The sequence below is a fragment of the Megascapheus bottae genome, chromosome 4 (genome assembly GCF_031878675.1).
Source record: "Megascapheus bottae isolate mThoBot1 chromosome 4, mThoBot2.hap1, whole genome shotgun sequence".
NCBI lineage: Eukaryota > Metazoa > Chordata > Mammalia > Rodentia > Geomyidae > Megascapheus > Megascapheus bottae.
The window spans coordinates 9,257,773-9,272,156 of record NC_143512.1 but is presented as its reverse complement, the minus strand read 5'-3'; the positions used below and the strand labels follow the sequence as shown (position 1 = coordinate 9,272,156).

At 39.7% G+C, this 14,384-nt stretch overlaps 1 protein-coding gene across 1 annotated transcript in view; it reads left to right on the top strand.

Annotated features, from left to right (window-relative positions):
- Kctd16 (potassium channel tetramerization domain containing 16) overlaps positions 1 to 13,439 on the top strand; it is a 256,868-nt gene extending 243,429 nt beyond the window's left edge. Inside the window, exon 3 of the mRNA XM_090331092.1 lies at positions 12,985 to 13,439. Coding sequence (XP_090187218.1) covers positions 12,985 to 13,439 — 455 coding nt within the window. The remainder of the gene's footprint in view (positions 1 to 12,984) is intronic.
- The last annotated feature ends 945 nt before the right edge of the window (positions 13,440 to 14,384 follow it).

The window sequence follows — 14,384 nt, the reverse complement described above, 5'->3', positions numbered from 1 at the left end:
TGAATAAGCTTGGAATTTAATGTATATTATTATTGTCTAATCTTAATAAAGGCTGTGGTTGGCTAATATGGCAAATATTTGTTTAGCTCTATTTTTGTCCCATTTTTTAATTTTTTATCAAATATTTTTTATTGTAATTAATAGAAGGGTTACATGATATTTGCCAGATAGATGGTGCATTAATTCCCATACATTGATACCCTTTCTCATGTCTTGGACCCCATTTCCCTCCCCCCCAACCCTTATTTTGTTTTCCCCCCTTCCCTATCCAATTTCAAATAACCAAATACAAATGTATCCAATATATCAGGTAACAAAGTGAGATACTGTAACAATATGAGATAACCAAGGGACAGCAAATGAGATGAGAGATAACATAGTACCTTGAGAACAACAATCATTCATTACATGGCTTATGATTCTATATCCTAGAGATCCTTTCATTTAGCGTCCTACTATATGGCTTTTTGTATCAAGGTTTTGCTCTATTGCAAATCTCTACTAGGAGAGCCCAAGGTTTCTACTGATTATGACAAATGAGGGAAACCATTGAGCCTAAGTTCCTTTGAGTCTGGCTTACTTCACTTAATATGATCTTTTCTAAGTCTTTCCATTTCTTAACAAATGGGGCAATGTCATTCTTTCTGATAGCAGCATAGAATTCCATTGTGTACAAATACCACATCTTGTTAATCCACTCATCAACTGAGGGACATCTAGGTTGGTTCCATATCTTTGCTATAGTAAATAGTGCTGCAATGAACATTGTTGTGCTGGTGGATTTAGTATGTCCTTGTTTCTGGATGATTGGGTAAATGCCAAGTAGTGGAATTGCTGGGTCATAGGGGAGCTCTATGTTTAGTCTTTTGAGGAACTGCCATACTGCTTTCCATAGTGGTTGAACGAGTTTGCAATCCCACCAGCAGTGTAGTAGTGATCCCTCCTGGCCACATCCCCTCCAGCACCTGTTGTTATTAGATGTATTGATCCTAGCCATTCTAACTGGAGTGAGGTGGAATCTTAGAGTTGTTTTGACTTGCATTTCTTTTATGACCAGAGATGTTGAGCATTTCTTCATGTGTCTATAGGCCATTTTGTTTCTTCTTCAGAGAAGACACTCTTTGGCCCATCTTTTAATGAGATGGTTGTTACTTTGGAGATTAGTTTTGGATTGATTCAATTTTTTGAGCTGTTGATATATTTTAGATATGAGGCCTTTGTCTGTTGTATGGTTGGTGAAGATCTTGTCCCACTCTGTAGGCTTCCTAATTAATTTACTAGCTATGTCCTTTGCCATACAAAAGCTCTGCAGTTTAAAGCAGTCCCACTTATCTAGCCTTTCTCTGATTTGTTGTGATTCTTGGTCCTTATTAAGAAAGTTTCGACCTGTGCCAAGGAGGCCTAGTGTATCTCCTATTCCTTCTTGTAAAGTTTTCAGAGTGTCGGCTTTTACCTCCAGGTCTTTGATCCATTTGGAGTTAATTCTAGTACAGGGTGACAAAGAAGGATCCAACTTTAGTTTTCTGCAGGTGCTTAACTAGTTCTGCCAGCACCACTTGTTGAAGAGGCTATCTTTCTTCCATTTTATTTTATTTTTTCAAAAAATTTTTTTTGCCAGTCCTGGGCTTGAACTCAGGGCCTGAGCACTGTCCTTGGACTTTCTCAAGGCTGGAGCTCTACCACTTGAGCCTCAGCACTACTTCTGGCTTTTTTTTTCTATGTATCTGGTACTGAGGAATCGAACCCAGGTCTTCGTGCATGCTAGGCAAGCACTTGTAACCACTAGGCCAAACTCCTGGCCCCCTTCCATTTTATTTTTGTCACATTTTTTCAAACCCTAATTAAAAGAGGAATAATTAATTAGTGGCCAATCAACAGAAATACAGGCCTTTATATAAAGAGCTTCCAAATTCTTCACGTTTGACTTCTGTGATGATCTGAAGGCAGCCTGGTGACAAATATCCTTCCCAGTTCACAGTGGGAAAGGAAAACTCATATTCCTTCTCTCTTTTTTCCTGGGCTTCTTTTTCAACTTATTGTGAATGGAAGGGTTAGGCCTTCTCCAGCTGAGCTCCTACTCAAAGGTAGAATTTCATGGAAGAGTCACACAATGAAGAAACATGAATTATTGTTGAAGTCAGAGCTATCAAATCTCAACACCTACTTTTTCCCTTCTACCAGCTTTATGACCCATAGGCTAGCTTGCCTGTTCAGATATATGTCTCCAAACAATGGTTCCCAAATGGAGGTGGCATTGCTCCGAGGAGACATATGGCAGTACCTGGAGATTTTTTTCAGTTGCCTTGGCTGTGGGGGAAGGGGGAAGATTCTGTTTGCACTCTTGGATGGAGACCAAGACGCTGTCACTCATACTAGGGTGCTCAGACGTCTGCCACAAGCAGCTACTCAGCTCCAACAGCAATAATGTTAAGAGCAAAAAACTATTTAAGGCAATTGCTGTGGTACGTGACACACAGTGGATGCTCACAGTTCAATAATCCAATGACTGTTGTTTAAGTACTTAATTTCCAGATATTGCCCATGAGCACAAGTTCCCAGCCTTGTTCCTCTGTGGATAAACTAGCACATTTGTGATGGTTCAAATTCATTCTCCTGTGAGGTGGAGTTATAACTTGGGTTCTTTTCCACGTTATTTATATGTAAATCAATTTTTACAGCATTTCAATATGTGGTATGTAGGTGGAAAAGAGTCCTTTCCAAAGTCCTCTTTACCCTAGGAGGTTAAGAATTTGGCCTTGTACTTCCTACCATTCTATTCAGACTGTGAACATTTCAGTGAGACTATGCAGGCAAATGTTTGTTCTCTTTCTGTCTTTCTCACTCTGTTCACTTGCCACTCTGCAGGATTTTTTTTTTTTTGCAAACTACTGGATCGTGTGTGTGTGTGTGTGTGTGTGTGTGTGTGTGTGCATGTGTGTGTGTGTGTGTGTGTGTGTGTGCTCACAACAGTCTACAGACAACAGCTTCTTCCCAAGAGATTTTCTTTTTATGTTTCCCAGTTGACAAACTGTTCCAGTGGAAAATTCTCTCCAGATGGGTTTGATTTATCCACTTTTTGTCCAAATGCCATCACATCTTTCCAGCTATCTCTGGCATGATTCCCAACAAAGCTCCAAACAGAATCTGGGCTACAACCTGCCCTTTTTTCTTATGGGAATGCCCATGATCTTAGGGCATATTAGATTCTTTCAAGTCTCACTGCAATTTTGTTTCCAAACCACTGTTGAGTTTCTCTGCTTGCCAGATATTGGGGATTCTGTATCACTACCATGGTTCACAGTTTGCTGGTCAACCCCGACTTCCTCTGAAGTCATTTATGACCCATAGATGTTTTATGGTGGCTCTTTTTATTTCATTTGTGCTTGTCATAAAATTGAAAGGTTCTCTGGCATAATTGCCCTGGAATAATTTGACTTCAATTTTAAAATCAGGAGAATCAATAATTGAGGTTTGCATTTGCCAACAAACATTGATTATTGGGTTTGATAATGTTCTTCCTTTGAAAAGATGTAACATGAGAGTTGGTTTTTGAATATTCATTAAGCAGACCTAGCAAATATACCTTCAACTGGAAAATGACTTTTTTCATGGTGTAATTAAGGGAACCCTTCAAACTCTATTCATTGATATTAGCACAGTGAATAATGTGGAAAAATAGGAAACATCTCTTATTTTAGTAAGAGCATCATGAACATGTCTTTCTTCATTTGCAATTATTTCCTATGAGTTAGGAGAAGGGAAATGAAATGTCTCATACACTGACACAATGTATACATGTACACCCAAATTTGATCACCTCTGCTTGCTCTTGAAAGATTTCACTGGGATGGTTTTATTTTAGAGTCACCATTCACACCCCTCAAGCCTGGCAATAATTTAAAATAGCTCTTCCAGAAAATCTTCCTGATATTGAAACACATGCCTACCAACAAAACCAGAGGATTTGTATTTAAAAAAAAGAAAAAAACCTGATTTACACTCTCATCATTTTCTATTTTGTAAACTCAAGTCATGTGCCTCTTCCTTGGGAACAGGGGTCCAATGCTAGACATGGCAGAATCATCTGCAAGATTCCATCTCCATTTATCCAGCAAAATAATGAGCTAGAGACATGGTTCAAATGGTAGAGCTCCAGATATGAACATTAAAGTCAAACAAGAGCATGAAGCCTTCAGTTGAAGTTCTAAAACCAATACATAAAGAGAAGGAGGAGGAGAGCATCATCTAATCGTGTTACACCAAATACTAAATCATTAATCACAGTAAAAGGTACATGTAGACAGAAGGGGTGACCTGACATAAATCACCTTACATATCACTCTATATATCACCTTTATTGTAACATAGAAATGCAAAAAAAATTCTGATATACTTTATTAGAAGCTGAAAGGCAATTAAAAAAACTTTCAAAAGACTATGTAGCTTATGAGAAAACCTTTTAACAATAATTTCTTAACTCATAAATGTTCTCATAGATTGTAATAACAAATATTATGTTATATCATCACCAGAATTTATCAGTGCTTTAAAAAAACCTTTTCAGTGTAGTAAAATAAAATTGCTGATTGAAGAAAATTCAAACAAAAAAAGGCACACATGGGACCTTCAATAAACTAGAGCTGTTATGCTAGATTTCTGAGTCTGTGAGGATAACTATGATCTTATTTGTTTTATTAGAGACTCTTTATACAACAGACAGCAAAAGAGCTTCAGTTTGTGTCTAGATGTTGGTCAGATTTCATAGGGCTAGGGTTGCAAAGAGCTATTATTCTGAAGAAGAAAGAACTAATTCATAAAACAGCTCAACAATGTAACTGCTTGTCCCCTGAAGAATGAATGCTACAACTGTGGAAGTACTTGGAGAATGAAAAGGATAATTGAACAGATTAAGTTTGTTAATATGAAATAATATTTCTGGCTTCTTTTGCAAGTAATAGAAGATTATAGATTAAGCAAAAAGAGAATTTCTAGGCTTATTATTATGAACCTACCCCTAGGGTCAAATGGAGAAAATTGTTAGATGTGAGATTCATTCTGTCACCATTTCTCCACCTTACCTATCTCCTGACTTCCAGCTTGTTCCATGAATATCTTCTCTTACTGGTATGGAAGGTGGCCATCTCTCCAGCTTGACAGCCACCCACATCCATATCACAGACGACAAAGGGCTCATAGGTTCCAGCTGAATAGTATCCATGAGGGCTTTGACTCACTCTGCCTGCATCACGAGGCAAAGCCTGAATCACCGGTTGTGGTTAGGAGCTGAGAAATATGGTGTTTACATGTGGGCTTCCATATTAATTGAGAAATAAAATGCTTAGGTGTCTATGGCGAGAATCTGTACATCTTAGAGAACTTTACATAATAGGTGAAGAAGCATGATAGTCTCTAGGATGAAGCAGACGAGGTATAGATCAAGGTGGACTGTAGAACTTGAAGTGAGTGAATAAGGAGTTTGGGGACAGGTGTCACCAAGTATAACATCAGTGAGAACACAGTTCAGGCTAAGATAAAATATAATGAAGACTAGAGCACAGGAAAAAAAAGGACTTGGAAAACTGGACAAGTGCATCTTGAAGAAATGCTTGGAAAAAATCCAGGAATGATTCGGGAGTCAAAATCCAGAATTTCTTGCTTTTTTGCAAAACATTGCTAAAAGCAATGGTGAAAAATTCAAACTGAAAAGGCATATCCTAGAATTAGCAAGCAGAAAAATTATATATAGCGAGACCATAGGTGGAATAGTTCAAAAACTATTTTTATTTAAGTTTTATGACACTTGAGAGATTGATTTTTTCCATTAATAAATCCCATGAGAATTGAACAATTGATACACCCACATACACATGTATACAATTATTAGCATATATTTATTACTTTTTCTTTTCTTTTCCTTTGGTGCCAGTCATAGATATTGAACTCAAGGCCTGGGCATTGTTTCTGAGCTGCTTTGCTCAAGACTAGCACACTACTACATGGGCCACAGCTCTGGATTTTTGGAGATAAGAGTCTTACAGACTTTACTGCCTGGGCTGGCTTCAAACTTCAATCCTCAGATATCAGCCATCTGTGTAGCTTCGATTTCAGACATGAGATAGCAGCATCTGCCAGATACGTACACTTTAAAAAAAATTTGGTTGGCCCTATCTCATTTGCAGTTATCACTGTTGCTCAATGTATATTTTGTCACACTTATGCCAAACACTCAGTGATATGCTTAAATATTTGATGTTCTTAATGACCTTTGTGTACCAGAATTTTCTATCATATTTTAAATTTATGAAGGTTTGATCTCACACACAGACTCGCTCAAAACTGTACTTTCTTTTTTTTTTTTTTTTGCCAGTCCTGGGCTTGAGCTCAGGGCCTGAGCACTGTCCTTGGACTTTCTCAAGGCTAGAGCTCTACCACTTGAGCCTCAGCACCACTTCTGGCTTTTTTCTATGTGTGTGGTACCGAGGAATCGAACCCGGGTCTTCATGCATGCTAGGCAAGCACTTTAACCACTAGGCCAAACTCCCGGCCCTCAAAACTGTACTTTCTATGTGTGCCGTCTGAATGCATTTGTTTGTTCCGTGCATATTTACTGTGCATCTATGTGCTATTCTGTGCTTTACAATCTGACCTGTGTGTTTCCTGAAATGGGTCCTAGATTTCAGAAAGAAATAACACAACTGCTCCAGGTTCATTTGGAAAACAGACTTCAAACCAATAAACCAGAAGCATCCTAAATTATACATTATGAGTATGTGAGCTTAAATTTGGGTACCAGACAGCCAGGTAAAGCTAACTTAGAGAAGTTGTATTTGTGAAACCACATCTGTGGGAATAAGAAATACTTCCCTGGATGTGTGTTATTGGCAGAGGAGAACAAATTCTAAATTCTGAGATATGAAAATTGACAACAGAGCTGGGACTAAGCCGGGTGACTTCTTTCTTTTGTTCCCATGCCTCTCACACTCTCCTTCCTCCATAAAAGCGATCAGTGTAGCAGGACAAGAGTAGTGCCCTTCATTTCCTTCACACATCTAGCAGCATTTAATGTACCTAGTATTCTGGTGTTGCCTCTCATCTCCAAATCCACCTCTATATGCCCTACTTTGTGATGTCAACTCTTGACACTCAGGGCTAGCACGCTTGACTGACCATATTGCTTTGTTGCCCTGCTGGCTTTCTGTCACTAGGGGGTGCTAGAGAGGGGCCTTGTGAACCACAATAGGAAATGGCTCTTGGCTTGCTTTTCTCAGCAGCTACTGAAGTGCTACTTAAATTTTATTTACTCTGAAAGCAATTGACTCCAGTTGCTGATTCTCATCCCTTCTGTAATCCGAAGAGGCAGACTGCTTTAGGTACCAGCAAACACAGGGCAGAATGTTTACCTAGGACACCTGAGTCTCTCCACAAGATAACCTCTCTGTGGAACTTTTAGGGTCTAGTGACTACATACTTTTGTACCCTTGTCTGTTTGTGTTTTTTTTTTTATTTCTCCAATATCTTACATTAAAACTTGCTGATAGGACAGCTGGCAGGGTATTGGTTTTCCCAATTGGCCTTGCAGGTGTGTGGATTGCCTGTCTGTTCTTGCCTGCACTTTTCACTTCCTAATGAGTATCTCTAGCTGGGCCTGTCCAAGGCCAAACAAATGTCCATGAGTAAAAAAGATTAACCCCAAGCAAGAAATGATGACTGTCAAAATGGAAGATGCATCTTTTTTCCCTCAGAAGTTTAAACAGTCTGTCTATTCCCAATCTCCACTATGCAATATCTTTTCCAAGGTTAGCAGAATTATAAAAACATCCATTTGGCCATTATTGACTTTTCAACTGGGATACCAAGAAAGTCTTTCAGAAGTCCTGATAAATTATATCTGGCCACCTCGCTCCCAGACTGGCAGGCTCCTATATCATTGACAGAGAAGACAGGAAAAGTAGTTTTCCCAGCTGTTGCTGGAAATGTTGTGTGTTGTGCTCACAGCCATTAGCAGGTGGAGAATTTGAAGTGTGGGTAGATTGCAAAGCTCTTTTTAAAAATGCATAAGCACTTTGTGAGTTTGCTAAGTCATGTTTCACTCAGATGGGCTTGAATTTTTCATAGGGGAGAAACATTTTCTAGTCTTTGCCCTCCTACTTCAGATAAGTAAAAGTTACTATAGTTAGGGCTCTATGAAAGGGTAGTACTTCCAGTTATAGTTATGCAGTATGCTTGATGAAGCCTGAATTATTTCAAGGTGTACAAATTGCTACAGTTTTCTGAATTTCCCGTCCTTCCCTCATCTAATGTAAAATTACTCAGTAGCATGGATGTAAACTGGCTTCCTTCCTTTCTTCTTTCCTTCTTTCCTTTTAGTTTTGATGGTTCAAGGGTTTGAACTCAGGGGTTTGAAATTGATATAAAGGTGCTCTACCACTTGAGCCATGTCCTCAGCTCTTCTTTAGTTATCTCTAATAAGGCCACAATCCTTCTTGTGTGACTGAGCTGATGGACATATGCAAGTTTTATTGGTAGAATGGGAATCTCGTGAACTTCATCACTATGCTGTTCTCACACTGTTGAGATCTCATGTTCTTTGTAAATTCTCTTGTCTCTGTCTCCTAAGTAACCAGGATTGCAGGCATGAGCCACTGCACCTTGCCTAAGTTTATTTTCATGTGAGTTTGCAAGTTGGTGGACTCATTTGCAAAGTTTTAAGCACTATACCATGAAGATTTCTCCCTTTCTCAAATACCTCTTGGCAAGGAGTGAAAACCAAGCACTCTGTGCCTCTGTTTGCTCTATTTACATAATAAATGATGTCTTACTACATACTCAATGCACATTTCCTGCTTTATCAAGAGGTAGCATCCCTGTCCTTCTTTGGCTACAGCTCTCTGCAGAGTATACAGAATACAGCCATAGCTGGCTTTATAGTGTATTGATGGAATGTAACAATATCTGGCAAACCCCTCATTTGCTTCCTTTATGCAGAACTATGCCTAGCTTATAGTATATCCAATGTGTGTGAATGAATAGAATACATACTGTGAGTCTCAAACTATGAAACTATATATTTTTCAGATGAAAAAACCAAGACTCTGGTTATTTATCCCAAGTTCCATAGATGAAAAATTATGGGACTTGGTTCTAGAGCCAAAGAAATGATACCAACTTGAGAGAACTCAATACCTGATGTTTGGCGCATTCATTCATGCATCAGGCCTTAATTATAAATCAGGCAGGAAAAAGCTTACTCAAAATTATGGAAGTTTTTGGGTGGAATGTTTGCCTAGCATGTGTTACAACCTAGGGGAGCTCCCCAGCATAAAAAGAAGAAGAAGAAGGAGAAGGAGAGGAAATTAGATCATTTGACAGCTAGTTAATACCCTGTATAAAAGGCAATTGATTTATTTACCAATAAATCAGACTTCTCTTGCAATGAAATGGTTTTCTAACCACATCTGGTTCATCAATTCTAATGTATTTCTTCTTAAATGGAGAGAATTATTCCAGGCAATTTGGAAACCTCGGCAAATTGGAAGTGAAAGTATGTTGTAATTTGAAGCATTGCAGTACTTATGAGCTCATTTTTTGCTATAATTGGGGGGTTATAAAATGCCCCGAGCTACAGCAATGACCTCTCGTAAGTCTTCCCAGACTTTCCAGGTCCTCGGAGCACATCTCAGTGGGACTGCAAGAGCAGAAGAGTTCTGATCCTTGCAGCCATTTCAAGTTCTGTTGTTTAAAGCCCTTCACTGTGGATTAGGCATTGGAGAAATAGTAGTCAAGCAGGCAATGCTTCCCCAAAGAAGATATCCTGAGCTTATCTTCTCAGCTTTATTCTTTTTCAAGTTTCACAATGACCTTTTTGCTCAGTACTCTAGCTGAACTGTCTTTATCTCATCTTCTACCTGAGTCTTAAAATAGTAAATTGACCTCACAAGCCATCTTGTGAGTGACCTGATCAAAAATGATAAACAATTCAAATGCTCTTAAGATACATTGAACTATGATGACAGGATACATGAACAAAAAGCTGCTAAATTCCCCTTTAAGAATGATAGTGTCCGGCCAGGAGTTTGGCTTAGTGGTAAAGTGCTTGCCTAGCGTGCACAAAGACCGGGGTTCGATTCATTGGTACCACATACATAGAAAAAAGCCAGAAATGGTGCTGAGGCTCAAGTGGTAGAGCTCTAGCCTTGAAAAAATCCAAGAACAGTGCTCAGGCCCTGAGCTCAAGCCCAGGACTGGCAAAAAAAAAAAAAAAAAGAATGATAGTGTCCAGATAAGTGGGAAGTGGTAGTTCTGTTTGCGTCGGAGCTGGAGGGTCACAATTGATGTTTAGAAGCATGATCTTTCCAGTGCTTTGAGAATGTGAATGGAGGAGAAGTATCATTAGAGCCAAGCCCCTGACTTTGGTGTACAGAGAACACAGAACTTCCACACATAAACAGGAACTCCTCACATGAGCAGCTGTTTAAATGATTTTAAAGGAGACTCAGATTTCCTTTCATTCCACTAATTGGATTTACTTCTATGGAAGAGAGAACTTAGCCAGAAAGACATAAGGCTTCCATTTCTACTACCTCACCTCTTCAGCTCAAGGCTACCAGTTTACCCCTAGTACCACAGCACCACTTCCAGTTTTCTGGTGGTTAATTGGAGGTAAGAGTCACACAGACGTTTCACTGGCTTTGAACTATGGTCTCTCCCTCCTGAGTAGCTAGGATTACATGAGTGAGCCATCACGCCTGGCTGGCCACAATATTTTTGTCATCTTACTTTAAGGTAATAACAAATGTGCCCAGAAATATGTGGGATATTTCCTTCTGTCTTGTCTGGGCTTCTCTTCCTTGTTCTGTTATTGTTTTTTCTTTCTTTCTTTCTTTCTTTCTTTCTTTCTTTCTTTCTTTCTTTCTTTCTTTCATTTTTCAATGCTAAATTCAATGTCTGTACTTTTCCCCAAAGAATCACACTAGATTAGCTCTGGTCTGATGTGATTACTTTTCTTGAGCTCCAGTCACTGGAGCCATTTCTCAATTGAGTCATCTTAGTGCCAGGACGGCCTAGTTTTCAGGAGCAGAGCTACATTTTGCCTACTAAAGGTGAGGAATGGTCCCCTCAAAATCCATACTAGGAAGCTGGTGGTTGGTGGCTCATTCCTGTAATCCTAGCTACTTAGGAAGCTGAAAGCTGAAGATCACAGTTCAAAGCCAGCCCTGGCAGAAAAGTCACTGTGAGACTCTTATCTTCAATTAGTCACTCAAAACCTGGAAATTATGCTGTGGCTCAAGTGGTAGAGCACTAGCTTTGAGCAAAAAGAGGCTCAGGAGCCATGATGGGAAAAACAAAATCCACACTAGCAGATTGAAGCCATTCTCTACTGCAGATATTTGAAGTCATCAGCATGGAGGATATTTACTTGTAATAACCAGGGATAACTAGGACATTTCTCCTGTTGGTATTCCTTTTGGCTAATTGGATTGTTGCATTTAATTTAATGTGTAATACAATGATTACCCCATCACATTTTCTGAAGTGGCTTAAAAGAAAGGGTCAAAATTGGAAGTGGCATTGTGAACTCAAGAGCTCAGAGACAGCACCCCAGCTCACAGGCCCAGAGTTCAAGCCCCAGCACCCACCAAAAAAGGTCACCTTAGGTGACTTCCAGGAATTTTTTTAAACTCCTCCCAGAATAAAAACAGTCTTGAGATAAGTGGCTACAGCTACAAATGTACAAATTATTCAGATACATAAAGGACATGCATTATACCAGAAGGCAGGACATACCTTTACATATAGTTTCATTTCTAAGTTGCTTCCCCAAGTAACTATAAAACAGGATTCTCTTGCAATGTAATTTCTTCTGTATGAGAATAAGACACAGTGACATCATAACTAGGTTTACATTAAAACATATAAACAGTAGCTGGGGGCTGTGGCTCCAAGGGTAGGGTGGTAGCCTTGAGCTGAAGAGCTCAGGGACAGCACCCAGGCCCAGAGTCCAAGCCCCACGACTGACAAAAATAAATAAAAATATAGATATACATGTACTATATTGTCTTCGTTTTCAATATTGGTAGTAAAAAGGAAATTGTTTTCCTTTAATTTCTATGGGTTCAGTAAAAACCATATGACGTGTCCAGCCAGCAACATATAATCAGTATATATCACCAACTCCACACCTCTGAGAACAGTGGCTTGTTTCCAGATTTCTTTGAGCTCTGGATTTGTGGATTTTTCTAGTTCATGAAGCTGCCAACTGTGTAGCTGAAAAATTGTTCTCTCTCCAAATTGATGAATGCAGTTTTATGAGTCTAGGGAATGAGGAAAAAGGGATTCACAATTGCTTTCAAAACTAAAATGGGAGTTTTGTGAATCATATAACAGAAAAGCACATTGACAAACTGGCTTCAGGCATGGCTAGATCCAGGTAGTTAAAAGTTATTATTAGGATATAGTGTCATATTGCATTTATACTGTTATACGCACTGCCTGCGAGATTAAACAGTGAATATTATGTCCATCTTCGGGAGCTCATGGTCTAAGTGAGATGCCTAGAATTATGACAGACCATGTTATGAGCAATAATAGAGACACATCAAATCCAGCCATCATTTAGAGGAGGAAAAGTTAGTATTTCTGAGGCAAGGTGAATGAGAGACTTCGAAGAGAAGTTCAAGCTGGAGGAGTGTTTTGAAAGAAAAGGAAGCATTTCCTACAGGAGAGAGGTTTACCAAGTAGAAGAATGATCAAATGCGTTGACTTTGACATTTGGGAACGCTGTATTCAAATCGTCGCTCTGTCACTCACAAATGTGCAATCTGTGATATTATGCGCTCTTGGGAGTCTTCTTTCCTTGAAGTTGATGGTGTGTCGGTACTTCTGTGCTAGCTCACTTAAGGTGTATTGTGCTGTCTGTTGTCGGTGCTGTCTCTTCACACTCAATGGGCCACCATTAACCGCATGGGTTCTGTGTGTCCCTTGCAGGCGAGCCTTCCCGATGGTCCTCTTCACACTGCGACTGCTGCTGCCAGAATGGTAAGGGAGACAAGGAAGGCGAGAGCGGCACATCGTGCAACGACCTGTCCACCTCCAGCTGCGATAGCCAGTCGGAGGCCAGCTCTCCCCAGGAGACAGTGATCTGTGGGCCTGTGACACGCCAGACGAACATCCAGACTCTGGACCGTCCCATGAAGAAGGGCCCGGTGCAACTGATCCAACAGTCGGAGATGAGGCGTAAAAGCGATCTCCTTCGGACTCTCACCTCGGGCTCCAGAGAGTCGAACATGAGCAGCAAAAAAAAAGCTGTCAAGGAGAAGCTGTCTATTGAAGAAGAGCTGGAGAAATGCATCCAGGATTTCTTAAAGATCAAAATTCCAGATCGGTTCCCTGAGAGAAAACACCCTTGGCAGTCTGAACTTTTACGGAAGTATCACCTATAGGAGAGGGTGGGGGGTGGGAGAGGAAAAGAAAAAAAGAAAAAAAAAAACAACAGAAAAAGGTCACCATTTTGAAATAAACCTCCTAAAAGAAATGCATATTTTAAAGGAAAAAAAATACCACCTTAATGATACATGTTTGTTAGAACACAATAGTCTATGGATAAACTACTGCCTACTTTACCTAGTTCACCTTAACATGTAAATCCACAGGGTAGCTTTCTTTCCAGATGTGGAAATACAAGAGCACTCTTCTATTGTGGTTGGTGGGTTGGTTGCTAACTCAGTCCTTCGTGCTGAGAATCTTACACACAACAAGTACCAGGCACATGAGAATAGCTGACTGGTCTTGGTAGTCATGGATTCCAAACTGAGTTGTTTTTCACACTTTTTCTACATCTCCATAGACTGTAGAAAGAGATCGGGCCTACTGGCATTCGTTTGGATTTTATAATTTTTTTCCTTTTTCATTGTTTAGGGGGTAGAGGGGGAGTGGCAGATTTCTATGACTTTTCACTTCAATCTATATGTGCCAGTTTATATCGACTCTGTTTGCATGAGTATTTGTGCAACACAAGCACAATCGTCTGTATATACACACAATGCACACATGCCAGGGTTCAGCATTCTCAGGGCTGTGTCCTGCTGCCAGCAGCCCCTCTGAGATCTCTTCAGACAAAGTCACCTCTGCCTTGTTCCTTATAATTCTCTCGGGCAGATGGTGAGCCTCTCTTGACAACGCTTTCTGATTCGACCCTCATCATCTACAAATTGTCTTTCTTATTTTGAAATTAATACCTTCAGGCTCCATTTTTTTCTTTTCCCTGCTTTAGGAGAAGATGAGAAGAGCTTAGTCAAACATTCTTTGTTTTAACAAAACAAACATCCATGCTGATCCACAAAATAACCCATACTAAGCCTTCTCCATGCTGAGTTGCATCATTGAAC